This window comes from Cygnus olor, chromosome 3 (genome assembly GCF_009769625.2).
Source record: "Cygnus olor isolate bCygOlo1 chromosome 3, bCygOlo1.pri.v2, whole genome shotgun sequence".
NCBI lineage: Eukaryota > Metazoa > Chordata > Aves > Anseriformes > Anatidae > Cygnus > Cygnus olor.
The window spans coordinates 94,240,432-94,256,287 of NC_049171.1; the positions used below are offsets into that span (position 1 = coordinate 94,240,432).

The 15,856-nt window shown below is 38.9% G+C and overlaps 1 protein-coding gene across 1 annotated transcript; it reads left to right on the plus strand.

Annotated features, from left to right (window-relative positions):
* The first annotated feature begins 60 nt into the window (after positions 1–60).
* Positions 61–15,612, plus strand: ABCG5 (ATP binding cassette subfamily G member 5). Its single transcript, XM_040553582.1, has 13 exons — positions 61–243; positions 589–710; positions 1,136–1,272; positions 1,500–1,598; positions 2,574–2,706; positions 4,228–4,367; positions 5,240–5,369; positions 7,798–8,011; positions 8,271–8,476; positions 9,292–9,430; positions 12,228–12,413; positions 14,112–14,224; positions 15,379–15,612. The coding sequence occupies exons 1-13, from the start codon at positions 122–124 to the stop codon at positions 15,573–15,575; spliced, it is 1,938 nt and encodes a 645-aa protein (XP_040409516.1). The 5' UTR covers positions 61–121; the 3' UTR covers positions 15,576–15,612.
* The last annotated feature ends 244 nt before the right edge of the window (positions 15,613–15,856 follow it).

Below are 15,856 nucleotides of genomic sequence, written 5' to 3' on the forward strand. Positions count from 1 at the left end.
TGGGTGGTGAGGGCTGGGGGCAGCAAGTCGCTCCGGCCCAGAAGGAGCAGGGAGCTGCCCCTACCCGGCTGAGGCATGGTGGCAGCGTGAGGGAGGCAGCCCAAGGGCCCGGCACTGGAAGATGTCGGGCAGAGAGCCCCCTGCCCTGGAGGAGGATGGCAGCGATGGGCGGGTGGGTGAGATGAAGGCTTCGGCACGGCCCCCCAACAGTATCAGTGTGCGGGGCATCTCCTACACCGTCAGGTAGGACTGGGGAGGGTGGCAGGGGGAGCCCCCACCTGCTGGGAGCTGCCCTGACCTGGGGATGGAGGGGAGAGGGGCAGGGACAGGTGGGCTGTGGGCTTGGCTTCGGCCCCGTGAAGACTGGCAGCTATTTTAGGGCCACCTGCTCCATGGTGCTGCGCCACCACCTCAGGGTGGGGTGGGTGGCTCAGAGGAGGCAGGGCAGGTCTCTTCTCCAGAGCCAGGAGTTTTTCTTCAAATGTATTTGAAGAAGATGCTGTAAAGTGGATTCCCCATGCTTGTGTGCTTCACGCAAAGCTTTTTACATCTTTGGTGTTTCTTCCTTTCTGATGTTTGTTTTCCAAGAGAGCGTGTTGGCCCCTGGTGGAATGTTCCTTTGTACCATAAAAAATGGACTCGGCAAATACTTAAAGATGTTTCATTTCACATAGAGAGTGGCCAGATTATGGGGATTTTAGGAAATTCTGGTAAGTTATTCTTGTATCTTTAAACGTATAAAATCAGAGTTAATATTGGAGACTTCCATGGTAGCCTGAATGTGACTGAGGTCTGTGCTTTAAATAATGAAATTGCAATTGCTTTTAACCCTTGCTTTGAGAAAACATGACACTTGTTTTCAGAGTTCCATCTTCTGTCATCTAACTGGCAATTGTAACTTCAGTAAGATATTAGGTTACATCTAAACCCAAATGGTCCACTATAAAGTGTGAATTTGTGTGAAATAAATGCTAATTCACACACACACGTTCTAGGTTTCCATTTACTTCCCTATTTCTTTAACATCACTGAGGAAAAATGATTTCTTGTTTTCATGTCTTCATCCAAGTGAGGCTATCACACTTGAGATTGCAAAATTCATCTCATCATATGATTAATTTCTTTTGTTTGAAAGGATCTGGGAAAACAACACTTTTAGATGCAATATCAGGAAGACTGGGACATAAAGACAGTTTCTTTGGAGAAGTATACGTGAACGGCCGTCATCTGAAGAAGGAACAGTTTAGAGACTGCTTCTCTTATGTACCACAGGTTAATCTCCTCATTTGTTTCTGTATACTGTACTTCCTTCTGTGTTTAAAAAAAAGTGAAAGTTGCTATTGTAATGCACTATTGTACTCTGACTGCAATTTTGCAATTTCAGTAGTAAATTTAGTATAAAACAGTTAATAAAATGCATGAGTGAATGAAAGTGTGTGAGCAAAAGCAGTATCTTAATTCCTACTGAACTAACTCCTGCTTCCTTCATCTCTTTTTAGAATGATGCTTTGCTAAGCTTCCTCACCATACAAGAGTCTCTGACCTATACAGCTTTACTTGCTCTTCAGAAATGCTCCAACAGTGTCATCAAAAAGAAGGTCTGTATTTTATCATCTTCCACCAGAAATGCAGATATGACATCATGTAATGCTTTCACTTGCTGTTTTATGTTTAAGAGGTTTCTTAATCCTTATTCTGCGGCTGAGGAGAAATCCTTCTCCTGAGCCAGGAGTAGAACACAGACTCCTTGGTGCTCAGCACCTCCCCAGGGAGCTTGTGGTGATGCCTTGGGGAACAGCCAATATGATGGGACAAAACTCTTCAGCCCAAAGCTGCAGCAGTTAACTGCTGCCCGAGGTGCTGCTATAATATAGCATATAGAGTTCAGCTCCTCTTTGGTATCTAGGAGACGTGCCTCTCTGGGGTGCTTGAGGCATGTATGCTGGCGAGTCTTATGAACAGCAGAGATGACTTTGGCACTATTCTGGCTCCCTTAGGTGCTCTCTCACTAAACCAGGGCAGCCCTGAAAAGCACTACTATGCTCCTTACAAGCTACCTTCTTCATAAAACAGGCGTGTTTCTGATCTACTAGAGGGCTCTTTTTGTCCTCTGTTGAGAGTAAAGATCAGATGTGCCCAATCAAAGGCGCTAGCTTTCTGTCTTCTCTCTTCACCTATTTTCCATTCAGTATTTCGTACTGCCCCCAAATTGATTTGCCTTTCTGCTCCCTTATTTTGGAAGCAAGGCTAGCACATTATGTTTAATGGCATAACTTCTAGCACCACCTCCAAAATGCTCTTCTCCTAATGTCAACTGAAGCAAAAATTCTACTCATTCTAGAAGAAATAGAAATTAAAATGCATTTTAAACACTAATTGAAATACTGTATTAAAAATAATCAAATTGAAATGAGGCCAAGTACCTTCCAACTAGAATGGATGAAAGTAGCGTATTGGGAAAGTCTTAGCTTAAAATTATGCCTTTTTTCCTTTTTTTTCCTTTTTTTTTTTCCCCCCCCTGAGTATCTGAGTTGGAGAGTAATTAGTCTTTCTAAATTGTAATTATTTTTCAGGTAGATGCAGTTATGGCTGAGCTGAGTCTTAGCCACATTGCTGACAAAATAATTGGAAGCCATATTTTTGTAGGAATTTCTGGAGGTGAGAGGCGTCGTGTTTCAATTGCAGCCCAGCTATTACAAGATCCAAGTAAGTACCACTGTGTGGATTTTCAGAGTAAAGCAGAGCAGTGTCACTTTGTGCGCCTGGTATGGACCTTCATAAACCACTTCATAATACAAAAGCATTTTTTTTCTATAATTCAGCAAAAGCTAGTCTAGCAATAATGGAGAAGGATGAGCAGTAATTCAGGTCTGCCATTAATCTATTAGTTGGTCTTGGAAATCAGTGAATTTTAAAATCTTAGGGACTTGAATGTATGTTTAGACCTGCACTTATCCATATTACCTCTTTCTGGGCTCCCTCTTCCCATGTATGAAATGTTGGTTGATGCGTTGATTGGTTTATTGAACCAATTAGAGCTGTACATAAGCAAGCACTGAGTTTTTGTAGTGGAGTAGCTGTCATTGAACCATGTATGTGTGAGTGCCACGTACATGTCAGAGTCAAAAAGACAGTCAGCAAGTGAACTTTGCTCACTTGGAAAGTATACAAACAAAACAGAGTAAAATTGCTCAAGAGAATAATAGCCCTCATGTTGTATTTCCCTTGCTAAGAATCCAAATATTGATGCATGCCATGCTCTCTATGTGGTTGCAGTTTTACTGTAAAGAAAAACAAGTCAGATGAATGAAAAAGCAGAGTAGGAGAGTGAGTAGGAGGACTAGCCATGGGAAACAGCACTGTAAATTGCATCACTTTTAAGATGGTTTCTTAAAGGTGCTAGAATCTTGCAGAGCCGATGCATACCATCTATTTTTTGGAATCCAGAGTCCTTATAGCACTGCAGATGCACTAGGACTACACACCAGGCAGGAAGGAGAATTTAGATTCCACGGGTACTGTGTGCTAATGGTGATTCCTGGACAGTTCACTGGAAGTATTCATTGCTCACTAAGCTCATGTTACAGTAATTCCGTGTAAATAAACCTGTAAGTTCTCCTTCCTCCTCCTTAAACCCTAACTGAGGTTGAGCTGCCCTCTTCTGTACTTTATCTTATCTATGTGAAAACAATCAATTTGACTGTAACTATTACCTTTCCACGTGCAATAAAATGATAAAGAAAATGAAGTTAAAAAAACACCACTGCTCTCATTTATGGAATTATACATGCCGTATTTTAATATAACTTAATTTGTTCACAAATAATTCAATATGTATAAATATCTTTAATTAAGATGATAACTTCAGGTTAACTATGTCAGTTATATTTATATTTGTATATATGATGAATTTTATCATAGAAGCAAGTGTAGACATCAAATCTGTTTGAGTAATTTTCTGATTTCACCTGAACATAGAAAAAAGATTATGCTGTGATCTTGCTGTAGTTCTTTGTCCTTGTTCCTAGTAGCTGAAACTGAACCACTGAAGCTAACTAAAGATGAAATATCAAGTCACAATAATAACTGTGCATGCTCTGCTTACACGTGGAACTTCACATGTAAAGTAATTTCCACAGTATTTGTCAAAATGTCTTGAAATGCAGAAGCCATAACATTTGCTCTCTGTTTGCCTGAGTTTTAATGCTATTTCTTGTTGTTTCACAGAGGTCATGCTACTTGATGAACCAACAACAGGGCTGGATTGCCTGACTGCAAACCAGATTGTCTCGCTGCTCTCAGAGCTTGCACACAAAGACAGGATTGTGATTATTACAATTCATCAGCCTCGCTCAGAACTCTTCAGGGTAAATTACATCTACTTGCTACTTTCTCTTTTACTAGCCTTTTTGTACTTAAGTTCTTTTCAGGATAAAAGGACAAGGTCCAGTATAGTTGCCTCAAAAAGCTCCTTTACTTCCTCCCTGTGTAAATACAGCCTTGTCTTTCTAACCTTGCAGCGCTGGCCTTCTGCCGCTTGCAGGGCGTGCTGGGACACGCGCTGCTCTGTGCCAATAGTGCAGATGCAGACTGTGCACATGACGTTTGTGATATGAAGCTACCCAAATAAAATACTGGGAGAAGCCATGTAAACCCCTCAGGTGTGCTGGCACTGTAAAAACTAGCGCTTTATTAATATGTATTAATATTTTGGTAACACTTGCAGTTCAAGACAGAAGTGACAGTGGATTTAAAGTGGCCCTGGTGTCTTGGGAATATGGGCTGGCCACAGCTGGTGGGAACCCTGTCCTGGCAAGCATACACCGAAATAACAGTGCTGTTGAAGTCCTTAAATAATTCAGGATAATGTTCCCAAAATTTGGGGGATTGTGCAGGTAGAGGCTATTAAATGCCAAACGAGGTCAGTCAGTAAGTGAAGGTGTGGTTAGAAGTGAAGTCCACAGCTCTCACTTCTGTTTGTGAATTACCTCTGTATGCTGCTGGCTCTGATTTGAGAATCACTAGTTTTAAGAGCTTACAAATGTGTCATCTTGCATAACCATTAAGAGGAGTGAGGGAACGGACAAACTTCCTTTGACAGAAATATACTAAGGAAGTTTGAATGTGTCAAAACTACTTTTCCTGTCAAAGCATTTTTCTTACCAAGACAAAGCTGTACTCAAGAATTAATGTACTTCTTCTCAGTACGTGTTGCTACAATGCTAATTTGCCCCCACAGTTATTTGACAAAATAGCCATCATGAGCTTTGGAGAAATGGTTTTCTGTGGGAACCCTATGGAAATGATCACATTTTTTAGCAACTGTGGCTATTCGTGTCCTGAACAATCAAATCCTTTTGACTTCTATGGTAAGTTTATCTAAGTTGCTTTGGTAAGAATTATGGGCTTTCTTTAGACAAACAAGTTGTTTTCTTCTCCAAGTTAAAGATCTTTTTCCGGAGATAGAAGTGTGTTTGAAATTTTCCCTGACCTTATAATTGTGCTCAGCTCAGAGGAGAGAGAGTGATGGGCGCATGGTCATCCATATGTCCACAGACAACATGAAAACAACACAAGTTTGCAGTAGGACTGAAAGACAGCAGAAAGGAGTTAACTACCAATAAAAAAGGAATCTCATCTTCATGAAACCTGTGAGCACCTGATAGCATCTCCCTATGGCTGTCCATTGGACGTAAGAATACCAATTTCATCCCCAAACTGTGGAAGGTCTTGTGTTCTCACAGACTTTTGTAATGCCAAGCAACTGAACACGGTTGTTACACAGAGGGAAGGGTAGAAAAAATACAGGATGACCGAAGGATGAATTTTCAGACATTCACTGTTTGAGATTTTAGAAAGTTTTGGGAGTTTCTAGTACTAGGGTGAACTACTGGAGCAGAAGGTATGGATGCTTCAGGAGGTAATGATAGCAAGCTGTTTGCATACTCTTTTAACCAATTCAGGATCAAAAAAATGTCTGCAAGAGATTTTAAAAATGAGGCTTGGTTACACTGCAGGGCATCTGAGTACCTGATCGAGTGGAAAAATGTTTGAAGAACATGGAAACGTGTTTGTGTGTGTGTCTCTGCACATGCATGTGTGCGAGTGCTCATATATCTTATATAGTTTGTAGGCTGATTTCTAACAACACAGCTGAACAATAACCAGAGAATTTGACCAATCCAAAAAAACTGTGTTCAGAAACAGCACATTGAGAGGAGGCAGTGTTTCTCTATTGTCTAGATGGCATCCTAACTAAATTCAGAGAGAAGAGAGGATGGTTGTTGACATGACGCTGGAATGGGATGAAGCTGAAAATACTGGTGTGACAGTGAGGATAATTTTGTCTTCATGAATTTGAATAGTCTTGAAATGCATAGATGATTTGAGATTTAGACCCACATTTAAAACAGCTTGGTAAAGAAAGTACTGCATTCTTCAAATGTCAACCTTTGAATGTGACAAGAAAAGGAAAAAATACAGTTTAGAGCAAAGAATCATCAGAATATTTAGTCTTTGGAAAATTGGTAGTTTATATTTTTTGTGTGATTTAATGATGTGAATGAAGGGACAGATTCTGATGTCATTTACACCAAAAGTAGAGGAAAATAAGATCTGACGTATTGAGCATGGATTATATTGTTGATGAAAAGTTGCACATTGTAAAAGTGCAAATGCATGATAGGCATTAGATATTTGGTCTAGAAGTGAAGTCTTCAGTTTATGCTTACCATTGAATAAAATTATGCTAAATTCCAGCTTTCAGAACACCAGGGAAGTATTCATAAGCTTAATTTGGGTTCTGAGGACAAATTAATACTCTTGGACAAGGGCTACAGATACCCTTTGCTGTTGTATTTTGAAGTTGAGCATAACACTAAAACTGAAATCTAAGGATGATACGAACCTTAAAAACAGGTAACTTAATACTGACATCTCAGCAGACATGCACAAATAATATAAAAACCTGTAAGTACAGCTGTTCCCGAGAACAAGAGTCTGATTTTTGAAATGTCAAATAATTCATTGCTATTAGGGTTAAGGAACATGTTTACTACATTTTTGCACTACTGTTGAATCCACATGACTTGTACAAATATCATGCATAAAGTTCCCATCTGCCAGGAAGAGTAGTTGGTGTCAGGAAATAGGTATCGATGGATTTATCAGAAAGGAACATTAATGCCATGAAGTATTCACATTTCATAAATAAGTTCCACAGCAGCAAGTAATATTTTTCTTTGGCTTTTGCTGAGCCTGCAAGGGGGGGGACTTGGCCTGCACAACATCTTCTAACTTCATGTTAACGTGTAGAAAAGTGTCTTTGCAGAATGAGCTCAAACTAACTGAAAAATAAAGCTCCAGGGTTATGGAGGAGCAGGCAGAAGACAAGGGAGAATCAGGGAGCTGTACCAGAGTACTTACCTGAAAACCTGAGAGAGACGTGACCAGAAAGCCGTCTTTTCATCCACGTTATTGTTCACCCTCAGCTGGGGATCTGTCTTGCTCTCGGCAGCAGTAGTGCTTCACGGGTAGCACAGCTCTGTGCTGTGCAAGGAGAACACTAACGGTCTGACCAGCACCCCGCTAAGTCCTTGCGTTCCTAGACACAGAAGCCAACACCTCGAGGGTCCTACAGGAGCCACAAAACATGGAGATTTATTGTGGCTGTACAGTCATTTGTTCACACTGCTTCAAACAGAAGGGAGGAGTGAAATAAACTTCACCTCTTGCAAGAGGGGAATAGCTACTAACGGAAAGTGATGTATATATAGTAAAAATTTTGTAAATTTACAGTGGATCTGACTTCTGTGGACACCCGAAGCAAGGAACGTGAACTTGAAACCTACAGTAGGGTTCAGGTAATTACATCAGCCTACAAAAACTCAGAGATCTTTAGCAAAGTACTGGCAGCCATTGAAAGAACAAGGTGTATGAAAGATCGGCCTCCTATACCATTCAAAAACAAAGACTCACCCGGTGCCTTTTCCAAATTATGGATTCTTTTCCGGTAAGACTTTTTGTTTTGTTTTTTAAAAGAATATTCCTTTGCTCTGTTTTCCTTACCCACTAATCTCTCAGGCTTTTTCTGTGTTTGCGTAAATGCACTTTCTTGGTATTTTGGTCTACCACTTCTCTTGCCTATTTTCTTCATACTGCTTTTTTCAGGGACATATTGCGTGTAAGATTTCTTCAAAGCTAAATATCCTACCAACATGTGTTCAGTCACAGCTAACAAGTATTTTGTTATTGTTTTGTTTCATTTTCAGGAGGATAACAAGAAATTTCTCCAGAGATAAGATGGGCATCATCATGCGTCTCCTCCAGAATCTTCTGTTTGGCTTGTTTGTAGCGTTTTTCCTTCTTAGACTAAGGACTGACGTGGAAAAAGGAGCAGTGCAGGACCGTGTGGGGCTTATCTACCAGTGCGTGAGTGCCCCCCCCTACACAGGGCTGCTCAATGCTGTTGCCCTTTGTGAGTTTCTGTCCTCTGTTCTGTGCAGCAGCAGATATTGCTGCTGCTATTTTATAACTAGGAATAAGTATTTTTTGGAGATTAAAAGGATTGTTTAAAGGATCCTTACAGTTTTAGGTAATGTCAGAGTTGATGCAGAAGCATGAAATTCAAAAGTGAAGTTCCTGCAAGCTTCACTATGCAGAAAAAGATTAGTGCGTCCGAGAAGCTCCAGGTTAACTGCACTTAAGGAAGGAATATGCTCTCATCCCAGCCTCTCCCTTTTTGCAGCTGGCCTGTGTGTGGAGGTGCTGTCGTGAACTATGCAGGAACTTGCCTGCATGTAGCATTATAAAGGCAGGACAAAGTCTAGGTTTAAAATTTACCATCTTAAGTAAGATCAAATCCAAAGACACATGGTAAGGGTGGAAGTACAAACCAGCTTTGACAGCAAGCAAGGATAATTAGATTTAAGACTATTATGTGGTGATTATGTTTTTATTAGAGGGTGTTTTTCTTAGAGCTACCATAGATTAGTCACACAAAGACCAACAGTAGTTTTTATTTACAGCCCTAGAAACTGTTCTGCTCATGTAGGGAACGTACCCTGCTGTCATCGCCTTGAGATCAGAGCACCTCAATAAATTATCCAGTGATGGCATCTTTTCCGTGTCTTCAGTTTTTATATACAAAAAGGGAAGACTGGCCAGCAGTTTTCTGATAAATATGCAAAGTTGTTTCAGTGCATGAGATCATTTTTGCTAGAAACAAGTCTTGTTTCTTAATTCAATGATGATTTAATTTATTTCTTGTATATTTAATTATATTTAATCCAGTTCCACCTTTACGTGCTATCAGTGACCAAGAAAGTAAAGATGGCTTGTATAAGAAGTGGCAAATGCTTTTAGCTTATATACTGCACTTTCTGCCCTTCAGTGTCATCAGCGTGGCAATCTTCAGCATCTTTATATACTGGTAAGCACTTGTTGCACCTGTTGGATTGTTGTTTTCGTTATTAATTTCAGTTCCCTTGTCAGCAGTAGGCCTCCTGGTGTGGCTTCATGCTGTTGTCTCTCAGAATCATTCAGATTATTACAGAGAAAGTTTAAGGAAAGATGATGCAATTTTAACTTCTCTTTTTCAGGCAGTGGTAAGACTAGGTGTACATTTCTAGTAGGAGGTGTTAAATAAGATCAGGGACTTGAGCAGCCCTTAAGACTTACCAGTTGTGCCAAAGGCCAGCTGAGCACTGCTGAGGTATTTGCAGGAAGGCTTGGTGTTGCAGGTAGGTCACACTTTGAATACACACACACACAGTTTCACACTTCCTTGAGTGTTTGGGATTTACCTACAGCATGTGTTTGTGATGAGATCCAGAATCCTCTCTTCTACTCTCCAAAGAAAGGCACAAAAGTGGATTTCTGGTACTGAGTGAAAGGATTTGATAGTAAAAATTGCTTCCCCCTGTACATTAATTTCCTCACATCATTGTGAAATATACCACAGAATTTGGTGATGAAATATTTTATCCTTTAATAGTTTCACCTGTCAGATAGGTCTGATGTTCTTCATTCCTGTTTAATTAATTTCCCCCCTTCTGCTTGCTTATTCTGAATTTAATACAGTCCACGGTTGCTACAGTAAGGTAATAGCAAGGTAGTGAGGGACCCATTTCTGTCCTTCAGTCTTTTTCTGAGTTGTTTTCCTCTTTGTGAAAGGAGTGGTGTGTACTGCACTAGAGATTATTTTTGTTTTCAAGTGGCAGCTGATGTCTGCAAAATGAGTTTGGTGACTTCACGCCTGCTGGTTTCCCCTTTCACACCACGGAGCCTGAATCCAGTGGGCAGTAGCATTAGACTTGGTAGACTTGGCAGTGCTAGGCTAACGGTTGGACCTGGTGATCTTAGAGATCCTTCCCAACCTGAGTGATTCTGTGATTCTAATTAGATGACAGTCTGTAGTAAAGCATGTACCAACGACTGGCAGGCTTGGTGGTACATGAGCATGGTGCCCATGAGCATCACGAGCCTCTGTTTGTCACTTAATCCTTACCAGACAGGAAATTCGTATGGCCACAGACTTTTCCCTTGTGCTTTGGTAGCTTCAACCACAATCAACAGTAAAGCTCTTGGTTCTAGTTAATAGGTAATATTTACTGCTGTTAGCCTTTGCGTGTCTTTACTGTCTTGTAGTTGTTTGAAAGCCATCAGTAAGCGAAGTGTCAGAGTGACTTTGTAGTGCCCTTAGGCCTCTAAGGGGTGGCACCTCCTGTGAAATTCTGAAGATTGGACCTGTGCAGGGCCAAACTTTTCTCAACAGGAGAGGCTTTTCTCTTTTGGAAAGGCTTTTATAGCCTCTGGTGTGTGTTTTTACAAGCGGTTTTGTCTCTGAATTTGTGTATGCAGGCACATAGAGGCAGAACCGAACTCTTACCAGATCAGGCACATGACAGGTCTGGCCAAGACCAAGTACAGCCACTTCTGTACGGCAGTCAACTTAACGCGCTCTATTTGTGCATTTTCCCAATTAAGGATGCCTCTGGGAAATGCTCCAACAGTTTATGTTATCCTACCATTCTATTGCTGTCATTTTCTCTTTTTTCTTTTCATTTTGTTTTTCTTCTGTTTCTACTCCTGCCCTAGATTTACTAGTCTGGATCTGCATAGCTCATAGTAAGAAGTATTAGAGCACTTCAGAAAAGGTGATACTTTAATGCTAGGACTTTTGGAGAGCTGTTCTTTCTGTACCAAGCTGTGATTAGAGGTTGCTAAATACCCTCTCGCTCAGTGAGTGTTTAATACTTGAAGAGTCAATGTTCAGCCACCTATTTATAATAGAGATTATTTCAGTATTACATGCAAAAAATGCTACAGAAAAAACTGTGAGAAAATTAATAGTTCTATTTTAAGATCATGGTTCAAGCATGGTGCATTATAAAAAAGACAGAGGGCCCTGAGCAACGAAGATGAAAGTAGTGTTGAATACCTGCTTGTTAGCTAAGCAGAGTATGCAGTACATACCTAGTATAAGGCAATTTTGGTATGAGGTATTGTGAAAAAAGAGTAATATGTCACCATATAATAAAAGGTTTTTGTCATCTGTCACATATGCTACAAGGCTGAATTAAGTTTGCCAAGCAATTGCTGGCTTTTCTTAACTTTTTAGTACAAATTGGGCGTGGTGGTACGTTTCCTTAATTAATTGAGGGAAAAGCTAGGAACAGCGTGTTTGTTATTAAAGAGTGTACAAGTCTGGAGGAAGTTGCATTTGGATGAATTACACGGGTGGTGAATTCAGTTAGCTTTCCTTTTGATTAGGATGAGCATATCCATATATCCATTTTTACGTTTGCATGCACAGTATCAGAAGTACAAAATTCCCTCTTAATTATCTGCATAAAGATGTTCTTTTCAAATGTGACTTACATAAATAACTTAAATGTATAGACTGTAAAGGTGGGCCAATTTTAGTCTAAATGATCTTTAAAGCCATGGTGGTTATCTTGAAATAACACAAATTTCTACTACAGTTACATCTTTATATACCCCATTTTAATCTAGATGGAAAAAACCTAATGTGTCTGCACACAGGAAATTAAGTGGATGTCCTTCATGTTAAGGCTCCAAAGAACATGCAAGGAGCTCAGGGATAAACGGTTCACTTAATGTGCTGTGATTACAAAAATGAATAAAACCAAGAATAATGGTTACATTTCAAGTCTAGTACCAAACCCATGTTTTTAAAATTTTCTTCCATTCATTTTTTTGTACAGGACTGTAGGGTTGTATCCTGATGCTTCCAGATTTGGAATTTTCTTTGCTGTTGTCTTCGCATCTCATGTAATTGGTGAACTACTAACGCTTGTAATGCTTGGTGTGGTTCAAAATCCAAATATAGTCCAAAGTGGAGTGGTACTGCTTAACTCAGCAGGTGTTGTAGCAGGAACAGGACTTGTAAGGTAGGAAAAAGTTTTATTTATGGTGTTATTATTAAAATAGTCTACCTACAGAAGGGTTTCATGAACAATCTGTATTGCTTAAGTGCAATAATGCACAGGTTGTGATGGAACAAAAGTGCAGCTGTTACCTTCAGAGGAAGAACTACCTAATCATGTTAGACGTACTAAATACAAATGTACACAAAAACAATAGCTTTAGATATCAGCAAATATGCTAAAATGTTTAATTTTTTCACTGTCTTATTTTGGAAATAAATCAAAGATAAAACTGAGCAATTCAAATCAATCAGCTCAGCTAAATTGTTTCAATAATGCCAACATGATTCCATGAAATGCTGTCTGTTTCAAAAAAAAAATCTGGACCTTTTAGTAACAGTATTTAGTCACAGGTACTAAATACTGGGAATTACAGTTTTAGAAAAAACAGAAAGTTGTTCTCATTTATCTTATTAGGGTTCTTTACTAGTTTAGTCATTAAAATTTTCGGACACTTTTTTTTCCTGTATAAAGTCAACTATATAAAAATATTAAATCAACGATTAGTTTTATAAATACGAAGCAACATTAACATTTGCTCGCTGCATCATTGTGCAAATACATGTTTTTGCATGGTAATTACGTGAACTTTGACGAGTTTTCCCCTTGCATGTCAGTATTGAAACTATCATTTCTTTGAGAAACATCTCAGAATAATTGTGGAAAAATAATTGTGGAAAACAAAGGTGTGTTTCAGATGCCTAGAAAATATGATATGCTCAGCTGTGACCTTTCCAGTGAACATGAAATAAGTTTAACAATACATGTCATTAGGTTGTCCTCAAGCTTAAGAGTCTTCACAAATCTGATAATGCTTTGTCTGTTCACAGTAGATCTCAGCTAACATTTGTTTATTAAATAAAACTAGGTTAATATCTAATTAATGTGGTCCTTACCTAATTTGAGGAAGATGTTTATAACAACAAGGCAGTTTATTCCTGCTACAGTAGTATTTAACTTTTAAAAATAACTTTTTAAAAAGTATTAGAGTGGTTTCTAGCCTTACCTTACAGTGAAGACATTGCTAATTAATATTATGAATCTCTTTGATAATGAAAGTTCATACACAGTGAGGGATACTTAAAGTGGCATTGAAACTTGGGCTGTTTTTTTGCTGTTATTTAATTTATAAAAAGTCTTGCGAACTTTTAGGTGCCAAAATTGCCCAGTCTTGTTGCATAATGTTATTTCAAAATATTCATATTCTGTTTCTCTTCTTATTCTTCTTTGCTTTATTTTTGTATCATCATTATTGTATCCCATGAATTGTTACAAGGCCTTTTTTAGTTTTGAAGATAGAATGAGGGGGTGGTGGTTTCTTACTTTGGAACCAACGCTTTTGTTTCTAGTGTTTATATTGCTTCTTGCCATTTTCAGTTTATCACTGCGATATGAATACCAAAAACTTCACAGAATTATTTGTGACTGCCCATAAACAACTTAGGACAGAATGCTATGACACTGTACCAAAGACAGAGACAACCTTTGTTGCTGTCACCTCATTTATCACTAGGACAGACTTTATGTTTGGAAACCCTTCATGTACATCCAAGAAGTCTTGCTGTAACAGGCTATGCCCAAAGTTAAGAGATTGTTTTCATTTGGGGCAGAACTGGCTCTTGGAATGTTAGCAAAAGACAATTTAACTTCTGTTTCTTATAGGACCATAGAAGAAATGCCAACGCCTTTTAAAATACTCAGTTATCTTACCTTTCAAAAATACAGCAGTGAAATTCTTGTAGTCAATGAATTTTATGGCTTAAGCTTCACCTGCGGTAAGTGTGCAATTAAAAAAATAAATCTTTAAGTCCATTGTAAATAATTTTAATGAGATGTTGAGGCTTATCTTCCTTCTGCAAACAATAAAAGCATCCTGATAATTTAAAGATTTAAACAACTTGTTAGTTGTTTTTAAAAAAAATCAATGATTAGTAGAGGCTTACTATAACTCCGTATCTGCAAGCTAGAAAAATATTTGACTACTTTTTTCAACTATTTCTCATTCTTTCCGTTTTTTTATATTTTTCTTCTTTGCATGTTATTTTATTGCCCTTTGAGTTGATTTGGAAAGTAAACTTTGCAGCCTGCTATGTGCTTATCAGAACTATTACACATAGAATATCAACAGAATTACACAATACAGGATCAAATATTGGTGGAGGTAGCAGTACAGGTAACACCTGACCAGATTTTTCCTCTAATTCTAGTGAAGCTTCAGTTCAAATGTGTTTACCACAGCAAATACTGAGCAGCTTAGATCTCTGTCAGGTTGCGCTTTGCTGTTTGTGAGCAAGACAACTGGCACGACATTAGAATCAGGTTGGAGAGATTAGAAGGATGATGTGAATCCATCAACAGCAGTAAAACTCACAGCTATGGGCCTGCCCTAAGCTATTCTGGGCTTTGTAGCCAGGTGTCTGTACTTCTCTCCAAGCAGAGACACATTCCACATTCTTTATCCACTCACTGTTCGTCATCAATCTCTCCTGTTCCCTTCATTATAAGAGGGTAGATGGCAACTGTTTGAATATGACCATGTAAACACCTGTTAGAAAATGACTCCATGCCTTTGGTAGTGACCATCAGCAGCTGAGGGTTAATGTGAACGACGCAAGTCTGTCATCTTGGTTCTTGAGGCCCCCTCTAGACAACGTACCTGAAAAGCCATAAATCTTTTACTTAGCATGAACAAAACAGAAAGCTCCTAGTGAACCCTTGTTCATTTCTTCAAAAAAATATGGCATAGATTAACTGCAGAAACATATGGATTCTCTTACACCCGAAGGGTGGGACCTATAGCTATGAGCAGTAGTTCATCATTAAAATAACATTAAGGCTAGCTATATTAAATATAAGAGCTAGATACTGGAGCCTGAGTTTTAATTTTACCGATTAACCTACTGAAGGAATTAATTTTTTCTTTTGACAGGGGGAGCCAACAGTTCCACTACAATTAATTCCGCATGTATATTCTCCCATGGCATTCAGTTCATTGACAAAACCTTTCCTGGTGCATTGTCCCGGTTCACAATGGATTTCTTACTGCTCTATGCTTTTGTACCAGTACTTGCTGTTATAGCAATCCTGAGCTTCAAAATAAGAGAGAGAATTATTAGCAGGCAGTGAAAAAAGGTAGTAGATCTGACAATATGTAATTTAAAATTTTACATTCTTAATTTCATTACAGTTGAAGTCTTGATTTGCTGGATTTTAGATTTCAGAATTTAAATGACCTTACATAGAAAAACACATTCATCTTCTCTTGTTTGTTTCTAACTGGATGCTTTCCATCTTGAAAAACAAGCTTCTCTTAAGAGGATGAATGGCTTCATGCTATTCCTTGTACCCCACTCCTAAATCAGCCATATCAACAGTATTATATCTTTGAAAAGGCTTTTGAATTTAAT